The 19,123-nt window shown below is 47.8% G+C and overlaps 1 protein-coding gene and 1 pseudogene across 8 annotated transcripts in view; both read left to right on the forward strand.

Moving 5' to 3' along the window:
• The window catches only part of LOC707824 (CEA cell adhesion molecule 3), a 58,754-nt gene extending 51,187 nt beyond the window's left edge, over positions 1 to 7,567 (forward strand). For 2 of the 8 annotated variants that reach the window (XM_077983012.1, XM_015124069.3), the window contains 7 exons: positions 3,209 to 3,487; positions 3,877 to 4,131; positions 4,894 to 5,011; positions 5,986 to 6,056; positions 6,362 to 6,393; positions 6,870 to 6,935; positions 7,196 to 7,567. In XM_077983012.1, the coding sequence (XP_077839138.1) occupies positions 3,209 to 3,487; positions 3,877 to 4,131; positions 4,894 to 5,011; positions 5,986 to 6,056; positions 6,362 to 6,393; positions 6,870 to 6,935; positions 7,196 to 7,261 (887 nt within the window). In that variant the 3' untranslated portion in view covers positions 7,262 to 7,567. Of the gene's footprint in view, positions 1 to 3,208; positions 3,488 to 3,876; positions 4,132 to 4,893; positions 5,012 to 5,985; positions 6,078 to 6,361; positions 6,394 to 6,834; positions 6,936 to 7,195 lie in introns of all 8 variants that reach the window. The other 6 variants (XM_077983015.1, XM_077983016.1, XM_077983013.1 and 3 more) reach the window with 6 other exon arrangements.
• Positions 7,568 to 12,575: 5,008 nt separating this feature from the next.
• LOC100426217 (heterogeneous nuclear ribonucleoprotein A1-like) lies at positions 12,576 to 14,024 on the forward strand (annotated as a pseudogene).
• The last annotated feature ends 5,099 nt before the right edge of the window (positions 14,025 to 19,123 follow it).

A 19,123-nucleotide genomic window follows, 5' to 3' on the forward strand; every position in this document is an offset into this window, starting at 1 on the left:
CTTCTGGACACATGCGTCCTGAGGAGTCAGGGACTGCAGAAACTATGCCTACATTTTAGCACAATTCGGGCCCCTCCCATAATGCTAATCTCGTAATGTTTCATTAGTTTTACAAAGGCAATCCCTGACAAAGAGGGAGTTAGTTTTAGGGAGGGACTATAATCATCCTTGCTTCAAAGTTTCACCGTGTTAGCCAGGATGATCTTGATCTCCTAACCTCATGATCCACCCACCTCGGCCTCCCAAAGTGCTGGGGTTACAGGCATGAGCCACTAGGCCCGGCCTGAAACAGCAAAGTTTTAAAACAGTGGGAAAAGGCCAGGCGTGGTGGCTCATGTCTGTAACCCCTGCACTTTGGGAGGCTGAGGCAGGTGGATCACCTGAGGTTGGAAGTTTGAGACCAGCCTGGCCAACATGATGATACCCCGTCTCTACAAAAAATACAAAAAATTAGCCAGGCATGATGGCAGGCACATGTAATCCCAGCTACTCAGGAGGCTGAGGCAGGAGAATCGCTTGAAACCAGGAGGTAGAGGTTGCAGTGAGCCAAGATAGTGCGATTTCACTCCAGCCTGGGCAGCAAAAGCGAAACTCTGTCTCCCAAAAAAAAAAAAAAAAAGAGTGGGGAAAAAATGTGAAACAGCATATCCAACTTCATATTCAATATTTTGTATTGACAATGGCATGTTTTATATTTTGTAGTTGTGGGACAACTATAAAAGCTGTAACATACATGTAATGGGATACTGGTGGTTCCTGGGACCAGGTGGAGCTGGCCAGCCCTGTGCTGTCTGATGGGCTCACTGCCTGTTCCACACACACCTGTGTCCCTCGTAATGATGCCATTATCATAAGATGGGGTCTTCAGGTGGGGAGATGCACAAGCCGCTGGCATCGCACTTAGACTCTGCCCAATTCGAGATAATTTAATCAAACTCTAGTTGTGTTTCCTGAGGTCTAGAGAAAAGGAGGAAGGCGTTTCATATGACTGTTTTGGACCCCTTCCCATTTTGCCTAACTCTGCACAGGAAACTGAGATGAGTGTTCTTTCTAAATTTACTGACGTAACACACATCACATCTCCTAATTTGGGATTATTCTTCTCTATGTATTATTGAGACATCTCAGACGTTCCCTCTGACCAGTTCTGTCTTCCTAACAGGACTCACAATTCTCTCTCTACCCAGAGAGTCACTGATTTCAAACCAAAGTCAGCATCTTTCTTTGAGCTTAACATGATTATGCTGGTCTTCAGCGTTTAGCAGGCCAAAACCTTATTGTGTTATCAAGAGAAATACTACAGCCAGCAATTGCCTTAGATCTTTAGACCGTTAATAATAATTTCCACTGATAGAAAAAAGTTTAATATTTCCCCCAAATTTCTTTTTTCTCACTACAGTAAGAACATAACTCCTTTGTTTAAACTCCTGACAAATTTTTAAGGGCAAAATGGACTATTACAAATGGGGAATCCCAAATCCAAAAATCCAAAATGCAAAATGCTCCAATATCCAAAACTTTTTGACCACTGGCATGATGTTCAAAGGAAGTGCTCACTGGAGCATTTTGAAATTTTGGATTTTCAGATTTGGGATGATAAGCTGATACTTGTAATACAAATATTCCAAAATAAAAAATAATCAGAAATCCAAAACACTTCTGCTCTTATGCATAAGAGATACCCAAACTCTATTAACTATAGACACCAAGGTGTACAGCAGATCTCTAGAACCTCCATATCTTACATAACTGAAACTGCACACCCAAGGAACAACTTCCGCCCAGCCCTTGGAAATCACCATTCTGCTCTTTTATTTTTTTCTCTTTTCTTTTTTTTTTTTGAGATAGAGTTTTACTCTTGTCACCCAGGCTGGAGCACACTGGTGTGATCTAGGCTCACTGCAACCTCCGCCTCCCAGGTTCAAGCAATTCTCCCTAGCCTTTTAAGTAGCTGGGATTATAGGCGTGCCACCACACCCAGGCAATTTTTGTATTTTTAGTAGAGACGGGGTTTCTCCATGTTGGCTAGGCTGGTCTCGAACTCCTGACCTCAGGTGATCTGCCCACCTCAGCCTCCCAAAGTGCTGGGATTACAGGCGTGAGCCACCGTGCCCAGCCTTCTACTATAACTTTTATTTACTCACTGTATCATATCAGTCACCATGACACACCTGGAAGGAACAACCTCACCTTGTAATTCTGAGACCTCAGCACCTGCGTGTTCTAGGTGAGGACCCCAAGGTCAGCCAGGCAGTCAGCCATCAGGGAAGGAACAGGAGAGGTGCCAGGGGATGTGACTCCTGGTCCTTGTCTGTCCACCACCCAATGCTGCTGTTCAATTCACAATTGGGAAAGTCTCTGCTTCTTTTTTTTTTTTTTTTTTTTTTTTTTTTTGAGACGGAGTCTGGCTCTGTCGCCCGAGCTGGAGTGCAGTGGCCAGATCTCAGCTCACTGCAAGCTCCGCCTCCCGGGTTTACGCCATTCTCCTGCCTCAGCCTCCCGAGTAGCTGGGACTACAGGCGCCCGCCACCTCGCCCGGCTAGTTTTTTGTATTTTTAGTAGAGACAGGGTTTCACCGTGTTAGCCAGGATGGTCTCGATCTCCTGACCTCGTGATCCGCCCGTCTCGGCCTCCCAAAGTGCTGGGATTACAGGCTTGAGCCACCGCGCCCGGCTAGTCTCTGCTTCTTTCACAGCCAGGCAGCCTCACAGGCTCTGAGCCCTCAGATGGTCATGCATCTGTCTATGACACACATGTCTGTCTTGGTCTTTTTTGTTGTTGTTTCTTTGTTTTGTTTGTTTTGAGAGATGGAGTCTCGCTCTGTCGCCCAGGCTGGAGTGCAGTGATGCAACCGCATCTCACTGCAAGCTCTGCCTCCTGGGTTCACACCATTCTCCTGCCTCAGCCTCCTAAGTAGCTGGGACTACAGGTACCCGCCACCACGCCTGGCTAATTTTTTGTATTTTTAGGAAAGACGGGATTTCAGCATGTTAGCCAGGATGGTCTCAATCTCCTGACCTCGTGATCCACCCGCCTCGGCCTCCCAAAGTCCTGGGATTACAGACGTGAGCCACCGACCCAGCCCTGTCTTAGTCTTTTAAGGAGTGGGGTTGGCCAAAAAATAGGAGATGTTGATTCTGATTAAAATATGCCTGTGGAGGAATCACAGGTGCCACACAGGGCAATCTTCTCTCTGTTATCTGCACAGCGGAGTTGCCCAAGCCCTCCATCACCAGCAACAACTCCAACCCTGTGGAGGACAAGGATGCTGTAGCCTTCACCTGTGGATCTGAGGCTCAGGACCCAACCTACCTGTGGTGGGTAAATGGTCAGAGCCTCCCGGTCAGTCCCAGGCTGCAGCTCTCCAATGGCAACAGGACCCTCACTCTACTCAGTGTCACAAGGAATGACACAGGACCCTATGAGTGTGAAATACAGAACCCAGCGAGTGTGAACTTCAGTGACCCAGTCACCCTGGATGTCCTCTGTGAGCATCTTCTGTTCCTCTGTGGCCCGGGCCACCAGCCCAAATCCACACAGCCAGAGGCCAGGCCTCTCAGTCCCTCTCAGCTCCAAGGACTCAGACTCTCACCCAGGTTGGCCATGACTTCCTGTCCCGAGCAAACCTGGGCAGACCCAGCCTTGACCAAGAATAGGAGAGGAGGGGCTGCTCCTGTCCTGGGAGGCTCAGGGTCCACAGCCTGTGATGGGAGAAACAGGTGAATGTCTCAGACCCAGATTCAGTGGATAGAGTGGGTTTCATTAGGACTTCAAGGTTGTGACTTGGCTTAGAGGGACACTGTGGCTCTTCCACAGACCAGCAGCTTCCCCTTCCCTCTGATGATATCATCTATGGCTTTATTCTCTTTGCTCCAGATGGACCAGGCATTCCCACCATTTCCCCCCCAGACTCCTATTATCACCCAGGGGCAAATCTCAACCTCTCCTGCCACGTGGCCTCTAACCCACCCACACAGTATTCCTGGTTTGTCAGTGGAATGCTCCAGCAACACACACAAAATCTCCTTATCGCCAACATCACAGTGGATAATAGTGGATCCTATGCTTGCCTCGCCCATAACTCAGCCACTGGCCTCAGTACAATCACAGTCAAGACAATCACAGTCTCTGGTAAGTGGATCCCTGGGGCACAGGCCCTAGGCCCTTGGTAGAGGCAGTCAGTTTTCTGAAAGAGCCTGGAAGCTTATTTCCCAGCCCATGTCTTGGACACAAGCAAATTCCAAACTCTACCCTGAGCCCTCTCACTCCATCTCTGCAGGACCCCTCCTCCCCTTGTTGTTCTGATTTCTCACAGCTGACCTTGGGGCCAGCCTGGAATGCTGTACAAATTTTGTTGTATCACAAGTTCTGTGACCTTCCTTGACTTACTGAAGTGCTATAAGTCTCAGATGCTAACTCTGCAGCTGGGGGTGATGCTCCTCTCCCTCAAGGTGATGGGAAGATGAGATGAGCTGTAGGTACGTTGGTACCCACTGTGCCTGGTACATGGAATTCCCCCAAAAACAGTCAATGAACAGCATCCCCACTCATCAGCATTGAGTTGATGGCGAGGGCCTGCCCTTTGTGAGTGTTACGGGATGGAAAAGGAAAAACAGAGGGAAGAGGCATGATGCGAGAAGAAGGAGGGACTAAAAGGCACAAGAGCAGGGTGAGATGTAAGCACATCTGGGAGAATGTATGAGTTGGTGCTGCCCAGTGTGGGAAGCCCACTGAAAATTGTGCCACTGTGGAAAGCAAGGGAATCCGTGATGAGGACAACACAACAGACCGCACTCAGGCCCCGTGGCATCTCCTTCTCCCCTGACCGCACACCTTCCCCGCAAGGCCCCGGTGGTTTCCTCTGGGATAGACTTTGCCTTCTTCTTTCTGCAGAAGAAAATGCCCCAGGCCTTCCTGTGGGGGCCGTCGCCAGCATGGTGACCGGGGTCCTGGTCGGAGTGGCGCTGGTGGCCGCCTTGGTGTGTTTCCTGCTCCTTGCCAAAACTAGAAGGTACCGTAGCTTTTTCCCATCCTCCTCCCACCCCCTAGGCTGACTCTAGGCCAGGAGAAAGGAGACCTTGTCCCGTATTCACGACCAGGCTCTCCATGGCCTCCCAAGTCCCCAGGGATCCTTCCCTGTTATTCCACAGCTCCCCCCTCGTCAGCTCCTGACCCTAGGTTGCTGCCTCGACAGCTTCCTCCTCTGTGAATTCGGCCTAGTTAAGGCCCCACCCCTGAGTGTGGCCCTAGTTCCCTCACACAGCAAAGCCACAGCTGCCTGGAGGGAGGGAGAGAAGGAGGGAGGGAGGAAGGGGGGGTCTGTAATTGGTACCTCCCGCTGTTCATTGAATCCACCCACACAGTGATGGGGATTTCCTGGTTCCAGATCCTGGGCATCGTCACACAATGGGGAGTGGACCAGCCTGGACAGGCTGGGTGGGGTCAGTGCCCCCCATGGCTGATGTAGTAACCATAGGCCCTGAGGTGTGAGATGGGAGAACCTGGGCCTCACACCAGCATGTCCTGGAGCATCCTTTGTGTCTCTTGCCAAGCGGTTGAGAGAGAGGACAAGGACACTGTCCCATTTCAGCATCACCACTCAGGACACTGAGTTCCAGGAGAATTCAAGACACTTGCAGTCCCCTCCGTGTCCTGCACAAGTGGCCCTGTTTTCCCTCTGGGGCCTTGACCCTTCCTCTCAGGCAAACCCGCGTGGTCTGGTTCCTTCCTTGGGTCCTCAGTCCCTTTCCTGGGTCCCTGGGTCAATGTTCTCCTGGCCCAGCATCTGCCTGAGGGTCCTTCCCCTCTGCTCAGGACAGATGTGGCTTCCTAAAGCCTCTCCTCAGCTACCCTCTGCTGGGCTCCCCCTAACACAAACCTGAGGGAGACAGGAGGTCTCCATGCCCGTCCTTGAAAATGGGGTTCCCTTCTTGTCCCCTGTTCTAACTCCAAAATTGTGGCTTTTAACCCGGTACCCTCCCAAAGGACCCTGACCTTTCCTAGAACCAGCATCCAGCACGACCTCAAGGAGCAGCAGCCCCAAGTCCTTGCCCCTGGTGAGTGTCCTCTCAGCCCAGGTGTGTCTGGGAACCCCTAGGCCAACCCCACAGTGTCCGCTCCTGCCAGTCACTCCCAGGGAGGCTCTGATCCTTTCCCGGGGGCTGCAAAGAGGATCTCATAAAACATCAAACAGGGGGCCCCAACTGGCCGGGTCAGCCCTGACCTGTGGGCTCTGGGTCAGGGGTCACCTCCCCAACCTCAGCTGCTCAGGTATCTTAGAGCTGAGGACACCCCACGCCTTCCTGGAGAGGGGGAAAGGCTCTCCTCCCACCCTGCTGCTCACTCCTGTCTCTGTTTCCAGGCCGTGGTCCCTCCCACAGCTCTGCCTTCTTGGTAAGCCTGTCCCCTCCCAGCCCCTTTCTACTGGGGTCCCAGCTGTGCAGGCTCTGGGCAGAGGGACCATCAGCCCCCGAGCACAGCACAGACCCACCTTCCCCAGAACACACAGGACAAGGCTAGCCCTGCCCTGCCCAGGAGCTCGGCCTCCCTACAGGGCCGGGACCACCCACGCCCTGTGCTGACCCCTCCTTGGGACCCTCCATCGCCTGAGGAGACCCCTGGAGTCTGGCAGGTGCAGAGTGGACACTGGGACCGTCAGTCAGGGGCCCACATTAACAAGGGTGCGGGGTGGGCCCAGCCAGGAAAAGGGTCAGGGTGCTGTGTCCACACTGGGAGGCTGAGCTCAGGGGCAGAGCTGGTCACTCCTGAGGGGAAATGACCAGAAATAGACACAGGGAAGTAAATCCTGGTCAATCAGAGACAGGAAACTTGCAGGCTTGGCCTCCATGACCCTCCATCCCTGTCCACAGATGTCCTCCCTCTCCGCTGCCCAGGCCCCCCGACCTGGCCCCAGGACAGCTGCTCCCATCTATGAGGTGAGTGTGGGCCACGGATGTTCTGGTCCCACAGGCCCCAGGGGACCCAGGATCTGTCCCGACTGGCACCGGCTGAGCTCTGAGATCTAGGAAATTGCTGTGAAAATAAGAACAGGGGGTGGTGAGCAGAAGAGGGAGGGGCCTGGGAGCAGGAACCCCCTGAGCACAGCCAGGTTCATGGCTGGGCCCAGAGCCTGGGAGACACCAGACCCTGTTCTGAGAAGGCTACAGGGGTTTAGGCCTCTTCTCTGTTTTTGCAGGAAATGCTAAAACATGACACAAATGTTTACTGCCGGATGGACCGCAAAGGAGATGTGGCTTCTTAGGTTCCTTTGGGAGCTGCTCCTGTGGGTTGATGGAGCATCCCGACCCCCCAGCCCTGGGGATGGGGAAGGACATGGAGCCTGAGCCAGAGAACCAGCTCTGAGTCCTGAAAAGACACTGGGGCCTGGGGATAGGGAGGGATGGAGGGTCCCTGTTGAATATCCGAGGACCCCGACAGGCTGCCCTGGGCTCTGGGTGGGCCAGGACAAAGGCCTCCCATCACCACAGGAAGCAGAGGCTTGCAGAGTAAGTGAATGTCACCCAGGGTCACCTGGAAAGGATCTCAATAAACAAGACCCTTCCTCTCATTGGCTCTTTTTCTGTTCATGGGAACTTTGCAAAAATTCACCTGAAACTCCATATCTATTCTCTCCTGGTCACACAGGGAAAATGTCATCTCCAACTTATTTCAACCCCAGTCTCTCTTTCCCTAGGAGGCAGAAATAGGGGGTTGGGAGTCAGAATGGGGGGGACCCTACACAGGAAAGGGCGGGATTCACAGGAGCACTGCCCAGCCAGCCGAGCTCTCGGCTGTCCTCACACTGCCCCAGGGACCTACAGTGCCTAGCCCTGGCCACTGGGTTTACTCTCTGTCCAAAAGGCCAGCGCTCAGGACATCTTTACTCATTTTAGGGGATACACAGAGGGGCTGTCAGAGTAATCAAGGGGAGGACAGACCCAGAATTTAGTCCTGGAGTAAGATCCTCCCAGACACTACCTGGGACTCTAGCCCATCATTTCCCATCGGTTCCCACTTTCCCCCCTGGCATGGATCTCACTGCAATCCTCCTCTCCACACAGGGGCTTCCAGGTCAGAGACACAGGGCTGTCTCACCTAAAGCTCACGCAGTCTCCCGTGGCAATGGGACCACCTGTCTCCTCTTCTCCTTGGCCTGCAGGGCCCTCCACTCAGGCCTCACCTGCAGCTCCACCACATACCTGGGCCAGAGGTTCTCTGTCCTTCCTGAGGGCCCCGGGGAGTGTAATGATCTCATGGAGGTTCACTCAGACCAGATGCCACCTTCCCACAATCAGGCTGGTCCCTGCACTAAAGCACAGAGCCATGGTTCCTGAGGATGTTCTGCCACTGCCCAGGGTTGTTTGCCATGAGATGGGAAAAGGAAAAACAACCTGTAAATTTACATCAGGATTTAGCTCTAAATGACTCCTTAGCCCGCCTGCACACGTCGTCAGATGAGACAAGGTGACATCTCTTGTGTCAGTTTCCTGTTGATGCTGTGACAAATTCCCACAGGCCAGGCATGTTGGTGTGTGCCTTGGTCCCAACTACTCAGGAGGCTGAAGCGGGAGGATCGCTTGAGCCCAGGAGGTTGAGGCTGCAGTGAGCTCTGATCACACCACTGCATGCCGGCCTGGGCAACAGAGATGACAACTCCATTGCTAAACTTAGTGGCATAAAACAACAACAATGTGTCCACTTGGCTGTGTTCTTCCTGGCAGCTCCAGGGAAAAGTCTGCTCCCTCACCTTTTCCGATTACTAGAGGCTGCCTGCATCCTTAACTTTGGCCCCTTCCTCCATCTTCAAAGCGAGAAGTACAGCATCTTGAAACGTCTCTGTGCTGTGCCTCCATCCTCACTGACTTCCCTGCCTCCCTCTCTTGAAAGGAAGGGACCTGTGGTTATTTTGGACCCACCTGGATAAACCGCAATAATCTCTCCATGTCTTTATCCTTCATTTATCTGCTTAGTGTCTTTTACCATGTGCCGTATTCACACATCTTGGGATGAGGATGTGTGCATCTTTGAGAGGTGCTTGTTCTATCCATCACTCCTCTCAAAGCCATTTTATCATGATTGTTCACTACAAACTACACATGGGCACCTGGATAGGGTTATCCTGACTGTGGCGTCAGTTTTTGTAGTGACATCCCCAGCATCATCCAAGTCCTGAGAGAGGGAGACGGAGGGCTCTCCATGCCCCTAGTACCTCTCCACCTTCTCCTCAGTGACAAGCTCAGTTGTTAAGAATGAGAGATGTGGCCGGGTGTGATGTCTCACACCTGTAATCCCAGCACTTTGGGAGGCCGACGGGAGTGGATCACCTGAGGTCACGAGTTTGAGACCAGCCTGACCAACATGCCGAAACTCTGGCTCTACTAAAAATACAAAAATTAGCCAGGCGTGGTGGCACATGCCTGTAATCCCAGCTACTCGGGAGGCTGAGGCAAGAGAATCACTTGAACCCGGGAGGTGGAGGTTGCAGTGAGCCAAAATCATGCCACTACACTTCAACCTGGTTGACAGAGTGAGACTCCATCTCAGAAGAAAAAAGAAAAAGAAAAAAGAAAGGAAAAGAAAAAAGAAAAGAAAAACAAACAATAAAAGAGATGTGACTGGAAGATCACAACTCACCAGCCCTTCAATAGTTCATGGATATCAGCACCATGGATAGTGACCCTGGAAGGGTCATCTGCAAACACTGCTGCAGGGAGCACACAGATGGGAAGAAGAAACTACCGGGAAAAGCCGCCCCGTCTGTTCTGCCTGAGAAAGATGCAATGAGGGAGAACCTGATTCTTTTATAATGTGTTTGTCGTGAGCCCTGTGCACATGACTAAATGTTAGGGTTGTTGGCAAGGGTTGTTGACACCCCTGGCAGGGCTGATTTCTGTAGCCAAAGTATGACCTTGGAGAGGCTGAGTCTGCTCCAGCTTCACAGTGAATGTCCCTACCTCTGAGACTCAAGCCATCGTCTCTGCCTACAACACAGTGGGAACTTTTCATGATTAACTTCCGACCCCAGTGCCTGACCTTGGAACCACTACCATCACCCAGCCTGGAGCACCCCTTGAGGACACCATCCTGTTCCCTGAGCTCAGCTAAGCCCCTGGAAAGCTGAGCTGTGCTGAGCCCCTAAACAATCCTCTCAGTGACTCCAGGCCAAGCCTCATGCCGCATATCAGAGGCCTTTGCCATCTGCTAGTCGTTCACACACAATCCTCCTGAGGGACAAGTGGGGGCCTGAACATCTGTCTCCCAGGGTAGGGCCCAAATTCCCCAGGAGACAAAAACAGACCAGAGTCCTCCCAGTCACCCTCACCCTCCTCATTCCCACCACTTCCCACCCACAGAGGCAAGTCTGGTCCTACAGACCCACCCCTGCCCTTCCCAAGAGCTCAGGTCCAGTCAGTCAGTGTCCCTGCAGGGCACACACACACACCACTCAGAGTGCTCAGTGGAAGGGTCACCCAGGTCCCCACCGAGAGTCTCCCCTGCTTTGGATGGATCAGAATCCTCATCACATCCCACATCTGGGCAGTCACCAAGGTCCTCTCTGCCCTGTCCTCGCACCTACTGTCTGTCCTGGTCATCCTCGTCATCTTTTCTGAGCACAGCCACAGCTCCTAACGGGTGGGGTTAAGGCTCCTGACAGATAGAGTTAAGACATAGGACCATGATTCTGGGGGCTTCTCAGGTCTTGCCTGTTATGTGAAATTAGCATACAATTTGTATGTTTACCTCATAATTTTAATGTGCACACCCTTTGATCATGAATTAGTCACATTAAGAAGAGCCTATCCTGAACCGTGAGTTCTAAGGAGGCCTGTCCTGGTATCTGCTAAGTCCAGTGACAAGCACCCAGTCTGGCACAAGCATGCTTCATAAATACATGTTGAATGAACGAGATCCTCTTACACCCTGCCCACTTCCCTCACTTATGTGACCAGACTGAAACTCCTAATGTATAGGAGAGAAAGGCAGAAACCCTGGAGACCAGTGAGAAAGCTCTTTTTTGAAACAGCAGCAAGTTCCAGGCCTCTAAAGACACTTCTGGACTTTACGTGGTGCAGAGAAAAAGACAAAACCAATATATTCCTTTCAAACACCTAAAGGGGGAGGGGCCATAGCCTAACTGAGAAAGAAAAAGACTAAGGTAAGGTACAGTTCTCCTAACCCACTTTGTTTCCAGACATCAAAAAAATACAGTTTGTGGTCTTGGACACTGATGTGGAAAAAAGTACAAACCAAAAACTGTGTTACTGCTAATTTCCTTAATTTCCTTGCTATGAGCAGTCACGAAATATCAATGTAAAACCATACATGCAAAGACGCACATTCAAAGAGCACTTCAGTGAACATTCACAGGATCAGTGTCAGAGGTCCGCAAACTAACTACATTTGTTTTAACTTTGAATTTTGAAATAATTGTAGATTCACAGAAACTTGAAAAAATAAAATGTACCTGGAGGCCCATCACCCTTCACCCAGCCTCCACCAATGTTCACATCTAGCATAACTATAATTCAATGTCAAAACCAGGAAAGTGACATTGGTACAATCCACAGAGCTTTTTTCAGATTTCACCAGTTATACATGCATATGTGTGCATGCATGCATGTGTGCATTTGTGTGTGGGTGTGCATGTGCAAGTGTGTGTCTCTATGCTGTGCCGCTACCACAATCACAGCACTATATGTTGCTACCCCTACATAACCACAATACCCTCCCTCTCCCATACCTACTTCTGGCAAGCACTAATCTAGTCTACATCTCTATAGTTATGTTATTTCAAGAATGTTACATAAACAGAATCATACAGTATGTATGCTTTTTTTACATACAAAGTATGTATGCTTTTTTTACATACAACAGAATTGTACAGTATGTATGCTGGACAACAGAGCGAGACTCCATCTCAAAAAATAAAAATAAATAAATAAACTAAAGTTTGTGTGTATATGTTTGTGTACAAACTCTCTTTGTATACAATTTGAAATTTTCTATATGAAAAGTTTTTTAAAAGAGAGAAAAAAAATATCTAGCCCAGAGGAGAGAAAAAAACATAGCCCCAAAGTTTTTGGTTTTAGTTTTGGTTTTGTGTTTTTGAGACAGGGTCTCACTCTGTTGTCCGGGCTGGAGTGCAGTAGCATGATCACATCTCACTATAGCCTTGACTTCGTGCAGCCCAGAAGTTTTATCAGTGGTTTCTACAGAACTTTCATGATGGATCGTCTCAATCTTATACAAACTCTTCCATAGGGAAGAAAAAGAAGGACTATTTCCCCAACTCATTCTATTAGGTTAGCATAAACTTGACATTGAAACCAGAACCAAAAAAAGGTACGAAAGAGGAAATTATCAGGTCAATCACATTCACGAACGGAGATACATAAAAACCTAAAAAAGGCATTAGGAAATCAAATCAAGAGTATATTAAAAAATGAAACTCTACGACTGGGTTTTGTTTGTTCCAGGAAAAGCAAAGGTGATTTAACATTATAAATCTGTAAGTGGGCATTTCTGCCCATGGACGCCGCCAAAGAAGCATTGTTAAAGTCTCTCTTCTCCCTGCCATGTCTAAGTCAGAGTGTCCTAAAGAGCCCGAACAGCTGAGGAAGCTCTTCATTGGAGGGTTGAGCTTTGAAACAACTGATAAGAGCCTGAGAAGCCATTTTGAGCAATGGAGAATGCTCACGGACTGTGTGGTAATGAGAGATCCAAACAGCAAGCGTTCCAGGAGCTTCGGGTTTGTCATGTATGCCACTGTGAAGGAGGCGGATGCACCATGAATGCAAGGCCACACAAGGTGGATGAAAGAGTTGTACCAAAGAAAGCTGTCTCAAGAGAAGATTCTCAAAGACCAGGTGCCCATTTAACTGTGAAAAAGATATTTGTTGGTGGCATTAAAGAAGACACTGAAGGCCGGGTGCAGTGGCTCACGCCTGTAATCCCAGCACTTTGGGAGGCCGAGGTGGGCGAATTACCCGAGGATCAGGAGTTCGAGACCAGCCTGACCAACATGAGAAACACCGTCTTTACTGAAAATGCACAATTAGCTGGGCGTGGTGGCGCATGCCTGTAATCCCAGCTACTCGGGAGGCTGAGGCAGGAGAATTGCTTGATCCTGGGAGGCGGAGGTTGCGGTGAGCCAAGATTGCACCATTGCACTCCAGCCTGGACGACGGAGTGAGACTCCATCTAAAAGGAAAAAAAAAGAAAAAGAAAAGGAGGAAGACACTGAAGAACATCACCTAAGAGATTATTTTGAACAGTATGGAAAAATTGAAGTGATTGAAACCATGACTGACCAAGGCAGTGGCAAGAAAAGGGGCTTTGCCTTTGTAACCTTTGATGACTATGACTCCGTGGATAAGATTATCATTCAGAAATACCATACTGTGAATGGTCACAACTGTGAAATTAGAAAAGCCCTATCAAAGCAAAAGATGCCTAGTGCTTCATCCAGCCAAAGATATTGAAGAGGTTCTGGAAACTTTGGTGGTGGTCATGGAGGTAGTTTCGGTGGGAATGACAACTTTGGTCATGGAGGAAACTACAGTGGTCATGGTGGCTTTGGTGGCAGCTGTGTTGGTGGTGGACATGGTGGCAGTGGGGATGGCTATAATGGATTTTGTAATGATGGAAGCAACTTTGGAGGTAGTGGAAGCTACAATGGTTTTGGCAATTACAACAATCAGTCTTCAAATTTTGGACCCATGAAGAGAGGAAACTTTGGAGGCAGAAGCTCTGGCCCCTATAGTGGTGGACGCCAATATTTGCCAAACCACGAAACCAAGGTGGCTAAGGCAGTTCCAGTAGCAGCAGTAGCTATGGCAGTGCCAGAAGATTTTCATTAGGAAACAAAGCTTAGCAGGAGAGGAGAGCCAGAGAAGTGACAGGGAAGCTACAGGTTACAACAGATTTGTGAACTCAGCCAAGCACAGGTGGCAGGACCTAGCTGCTACAAAGAAGACATGTTTTAGACAAATACTCATGTGTATGGGCAAAAAACTCGAGGACTGTATTTGCAACTAATTGTATAACGGGTTATTTTAGTCTCTCTTCTGTGGAAAGTGTAAAGCATTCCAACAAAGGGTTTTAATGTCAATTTTTTTTTTTTGCATCCATGCTGTTGATTGCTAAATGTAATAGTCTGATTTTGATGCTGAATAAATGTCTTTTTTTAAAAAAAAAAAAGAAATCTATAAGTGGAAGGAGGCATGAGGGAGCTTCTAGGGTGCTAGGAAGGTTTTGTTTCCTGATCTAGCTACTATTTACATGGGTGTGTTCAATTTTTGAAAAGGCATCCAACAATACATTTATAATTTATGCACTTTTCTATATATAATGTATCCATTTTTAAGTAAAGTACATATTACTTGCCATATTAAGAGAATAAAGGGAAAACTCGTGACTATCTCAATACACGCAGAAAAATCATGTAATATTTCCTGAGCTGGGCGTGGGGCCTAATGACTATAATTCCAGCATTTGGGGAGTCTGAGGCAGGAGGACTGCTTGAGGCCAAAAGTTTGAGACCAGCCTGGGCAACATAGCAAGACTCTGTCTCTACAAAAAAAAAAAATCCAAAAACAACAAATAACTTTTGCCGTCCATTTCTTAAAAATATTATACTAGGATAGAAGAGAACTTCCTTACTCCGCTAAAGCACACCTACTCCCCAACCCCCAAAAAAGAGAGCAAAAAAAAAAAACACCAAAAAAAATCATTGTTAATAGGAAAATGGCAACATTCCACGGAAAATCAAGGATAATCCAAGAGGGCCAAGCACAATGGTTCATGCCTGTAATCCCAACACTTTGGGAGGCTGAGGTGAGTGGATCACTTAAGGTCAGAAGTTCAAGACATGCCTGGCCAACATGGCGAAACATCATCACTACTAAAAATGCAAAAATTAAGGCCGGGTGTGATGGCTCATGCATGTTATCCCAGCACTTTGGGAGGCCAAGGTGGGCAGATCACTTGAGGTCAGGAGTTCGAGACCAGCCCAGCCAACATGGTGAAACCCCGTCTCTACTAAAAAGACAAAAATCAGCCAGGCTTGGTGGCACACACCTGTAATCCCAGCTACTCAGGAGACTGAGACACAAGAATTGTTGGAACCCAGGAGGCAGAGGCTGCAGTGAGCCAAGATTGTGCCACTGCGCTCCAGCCTGGGCCACAGAGTAAGACTCCATCTCAAATAAATAAATAAATAAATAAACAGAAATTAGCCAGGTGTGGTGGCAGGTGCCTGTAGTCCCAGGTACTTAGGAGGCTGAGGCATGGGAATTGCTTGAACCCAGAAAGCAGAGGTTGCAGTGAGCTGAGATCACACCATTGCACTCCAGCCTGGGCAACAGAGAGACTCTGTCTAAAAAAAAAATAAACAAATAAATAAATAAAATAAAATAAAATAATTCAAGGGGCGGGCCAGGCACCTGTAATCTCAGTACTTTGGGAGGCCAAGGCAGGAGAATCACTTGAGAACAAGAGTTCAAGACCAGCCTGGGCAACATAGCAAGATACCAGCTCTACAAAATATATTTTTTGAAAAAAGAATAATCCAAGGATGCCCAGCATTGTCAATATTGTACCGAGATGGCCCAGCCAACACAGATCAGCTGTCAGTACTTTTTTTTTAATTTTTAGAAACAGGTCCTTGCTCTGTCACCCATGCTGGAATGCACTGGCATGATCATAGCTCCTCTCACCTCAGCCTTCCAAATAGCTGGGAGTACAGGCACACACCACCACACTGAGCTAATTTTTATTTTTCTACAGGTGTAAGCCACCACGCCAGGCCAGCTGTTGTTATTAACCGGTTATTATTATCTGCCCAGAAAACCCCAATAAAGCCTACAAACAAACTATTAGAAGTCATAAAACAGTCTAGAAAGATGTCTGGCTTTAAGATCAATATACTGTACAAAAATCAATTGTGACCAGGCATGGTGGCTTACGCCTGTAATCCTAGCATTCTGGGAAGCCAAAGTGCGTGGATTACCTGAGCTCAGGAGTTCGAGACCAGCCTAGTCAACATGGTAAAACCCCATCTCTACTAAAACACAAAAAATTAGCCAGGCATGGTGGCTCATGCCTATAGTCCAGCTACTAGGAAGGCTGAGGCACGAGAATTGCTTGAACCTGGGAAGCAGAGGTTGCAGTGAGCCGAGATCATGCCACTGCACTCCAGCCTAGGTCAGAGTGAGACTCTCAAAAAAAAAAAAAAAATTGCAAGTCTGTAAGTTAGAAACAAATAGAAAATACAACTTTTAAGAGACATCATTATAATAACAATGAATACTACAGATTATTTTAGACTAAATGTAACACAAGTTGTGCCAAATCCTAATACAGAAAACTTTTTAACTTTATTGAAAAATATTAAAGACCTTAAAAAATTGAGAGACAGGCCAGGCGCAGTGGCTCATGCCTGTAATCCCAGCACTTTGGGAGGCCTAGGTGGGCGGATCACCTGAGGTCAGGAGTTAGAGAACAGCCTGACCAACATGGAGAAACCCCATCTCTACTAAAAATACAAAATTCACCAGGCGTGGTGGCACATGCCTGTTAATCCCAGCTACTCGGGAGGCTGACGCAGGAGAATCGCTTGAACCCAGGAGGCGGAGGTTGCAGTGAGCCGAGACCTTGCCATTGCACTCCAGCCTGGGCAACAAGAGGGAAACTCTGCCTCAAAAAAAAAAAAAAAAAAAAAAACCCACAAGGAATGAAGACAAATAATCTAACAAAGAGTTAGTATATAATATATAAAATATAAAAGAAAGCCTACATATCAAGAAGAAAAAGATAAACAACCCTATAGCATAATAAGAGCCCCTGCCAAAGTGGCATTTTACAAAAGCAGCACAGTCAATGCATACATGAAAAGAAGCTCAATCTACTTAGTAACCAGGGAAATACAAATTCAGACCATAGTGAGATATCATTTCATACCCAACAGAGTGGCAAAAATGTTTAAGTGTGAAAAGTTGAAGGGCATGTATATCAACAAAAATTCTTTACTCTTTCACCAGTAATGTATAACTTTTACAACCATTTTGGAAAACAATTTGGCATTTACTCCCAAAGTTGAACAAACTCTACAGCAAGCAATTGTACTCCTGGGTGTATACCTATGAGAATCTCTTACACATATGTACAAGACATGTACAAGAGGACATGCATAAGAATATTCATAGCAGCAATAGCCAGGGTATCCAAAAACTGGGGAAGAAATCCACACACAATTGACAAAGAATAGATCAATTGTGATACAATAGCACAGTAGGATGTAATACAACAGTGAAATGGAAGAACAAAGTCCCACACGAGAACATGGGTGAATGTTAGAAACTTAATGATGAGTTGTTTAAAAGCAAGTTCCAAGCCTGGACAACATAGCAAGACCTTGTCTCTACTAAAAATTTAAAAAATTAGTAGAGTGTGGTGGCACATGCATGTAGTCCCAGCTACTCGGGAGGCTGAAGTGAGAGGATCACTTGAACCTGAGAGGTCAAGGCTGCAGTGAGCCATGATCCTGCCACTAAGTTCCAGCCTGGGTGATATAGCAAGACCCTGTCTCAAAAAATAACAATAATAAAAATAAAAAGCAAGTTCCAGAAAACTACCTATGATACCATTTTTACAGAACTCAAAGCCAGGCAAATCTAAACAATATTTATTATTTAAATGTACAATACATACATGATCAAAGTATATGAAAATCCAATCCAAGTCAAACTAAATAAAATATTGCCTCCTTGTGGGAGGAGGCAAAGGAGTGGATGGGGAAAAGAACACAGGTAAAAAGCAAGTTACTCCTGATGCTCCATTTCTTGGACTAGGTGATGAGTCCTTGGGGTTTGTTAAATCACACTCTATATCCAATATTTTTGTTACATATAACCCTTTGTATGTAGTTAATATGTCCTGTCCCTGGTATCAGGATTAAGCCATCCATTTGGGACACCTAGGACACCATTTCCTTTGACTTGTCAATTCCCTTTGAAGGTCATTGATGTCTTCAACCACCTTGGCTAGTGGGTTGAAGACAATCTGTGAAAGTATACCTCGGCCCACCCAGGCCTCAGCTCAGCCTTCTAAAACTAACAGGCCAGTTGGTCAGATGTTAGGAAGAGGTGGGCGAAGCCTGCTGATAAAACTCATCTACTAAAACCTCCCTCTGTGACCTAAGGCCTCTTGTCACAGGCTCACTGGTCTCCACCCAGCCCTGTCCCACTTGCCGTGACTATTCTGGCTTCCTAATCACCCCTTCCAGAACCTAGATTGGTCATGGAGGTCCATGGTAACCAAAACCTCATGCCAGTTCCACTTCTGAGGCCAGGTGCAGGCCACCTGTGCTTCAGACCCCACTTGCTCAAGCCACTAACAAAGGTGGGCTTCGTGGCCTTGAGGAGTTAAGCCTGTGTCCTCGCCTGTAAAATGCAAACACAGAAGCGACGACATCTATTTAATAAGGTTGTAGTAAGGATGAATGAGGTAATGCACAGAAAATGCCTAACCCACGGTAAAGGTACCCTAAGTCACCGCCTTTAAACCTCACAAGATAGTAGAGAGAAATAAACTGAGTTTCCACGCATAAATGGCCCGACACAGAGACTCTCCATTCCCTACTTCCCACCCCTAAACACACAAACTCACACACACACACACACACACTCACACACTCATTAAAAGGCATGAAGTTGCAGGGTGAGTGTATCTGCTGCCCCCTTACGGCCAGAGACAAGAATCACACTGTTCTCCTTTCCTAGGAGCCCAGAACCTGAACTCCAGGTGAAAAACCACCACGCTAGCCCTGCTCTTTCTTCTCTCTTCCATATTTCCCAACTTACCAAAAAAAAAAAAAAAAAAAAAAAAACTACTGAGCAGATAAAATAATCTCAGTTCTCCAATCTCTCAACGAAATTCCCTCAGCAGGGACAGAAATCTGCAGATCTGCAGGGGAGGTAAGGGAGATGCTACTTTGAGCAGGTTTCACCTCCTAGAGCCAGTTTCTTCTTTGCAAAATAGAGATAAAAGCTGCCTCACTGAGGTCTTGTGAGGATTAAATGATATCCTGTATGTAAAACACTAGCACAGATACTAGCACAGTGTC

This window comes from Macaca mulatta, chromosome 19 (genome assembly GCF_049350105.2).
Source record: "Macaca mulatta isolate MMU2019108-1 chromosome 19, T2T-MMU8v2.0, whole genome shotgun sequence".
NCBI classification, from domain to species: Eukaryota; Metazoa; Chordata; class Mammalia; order Primates; family Cercopithecidae; genus Macaca; species Macaca mulatta.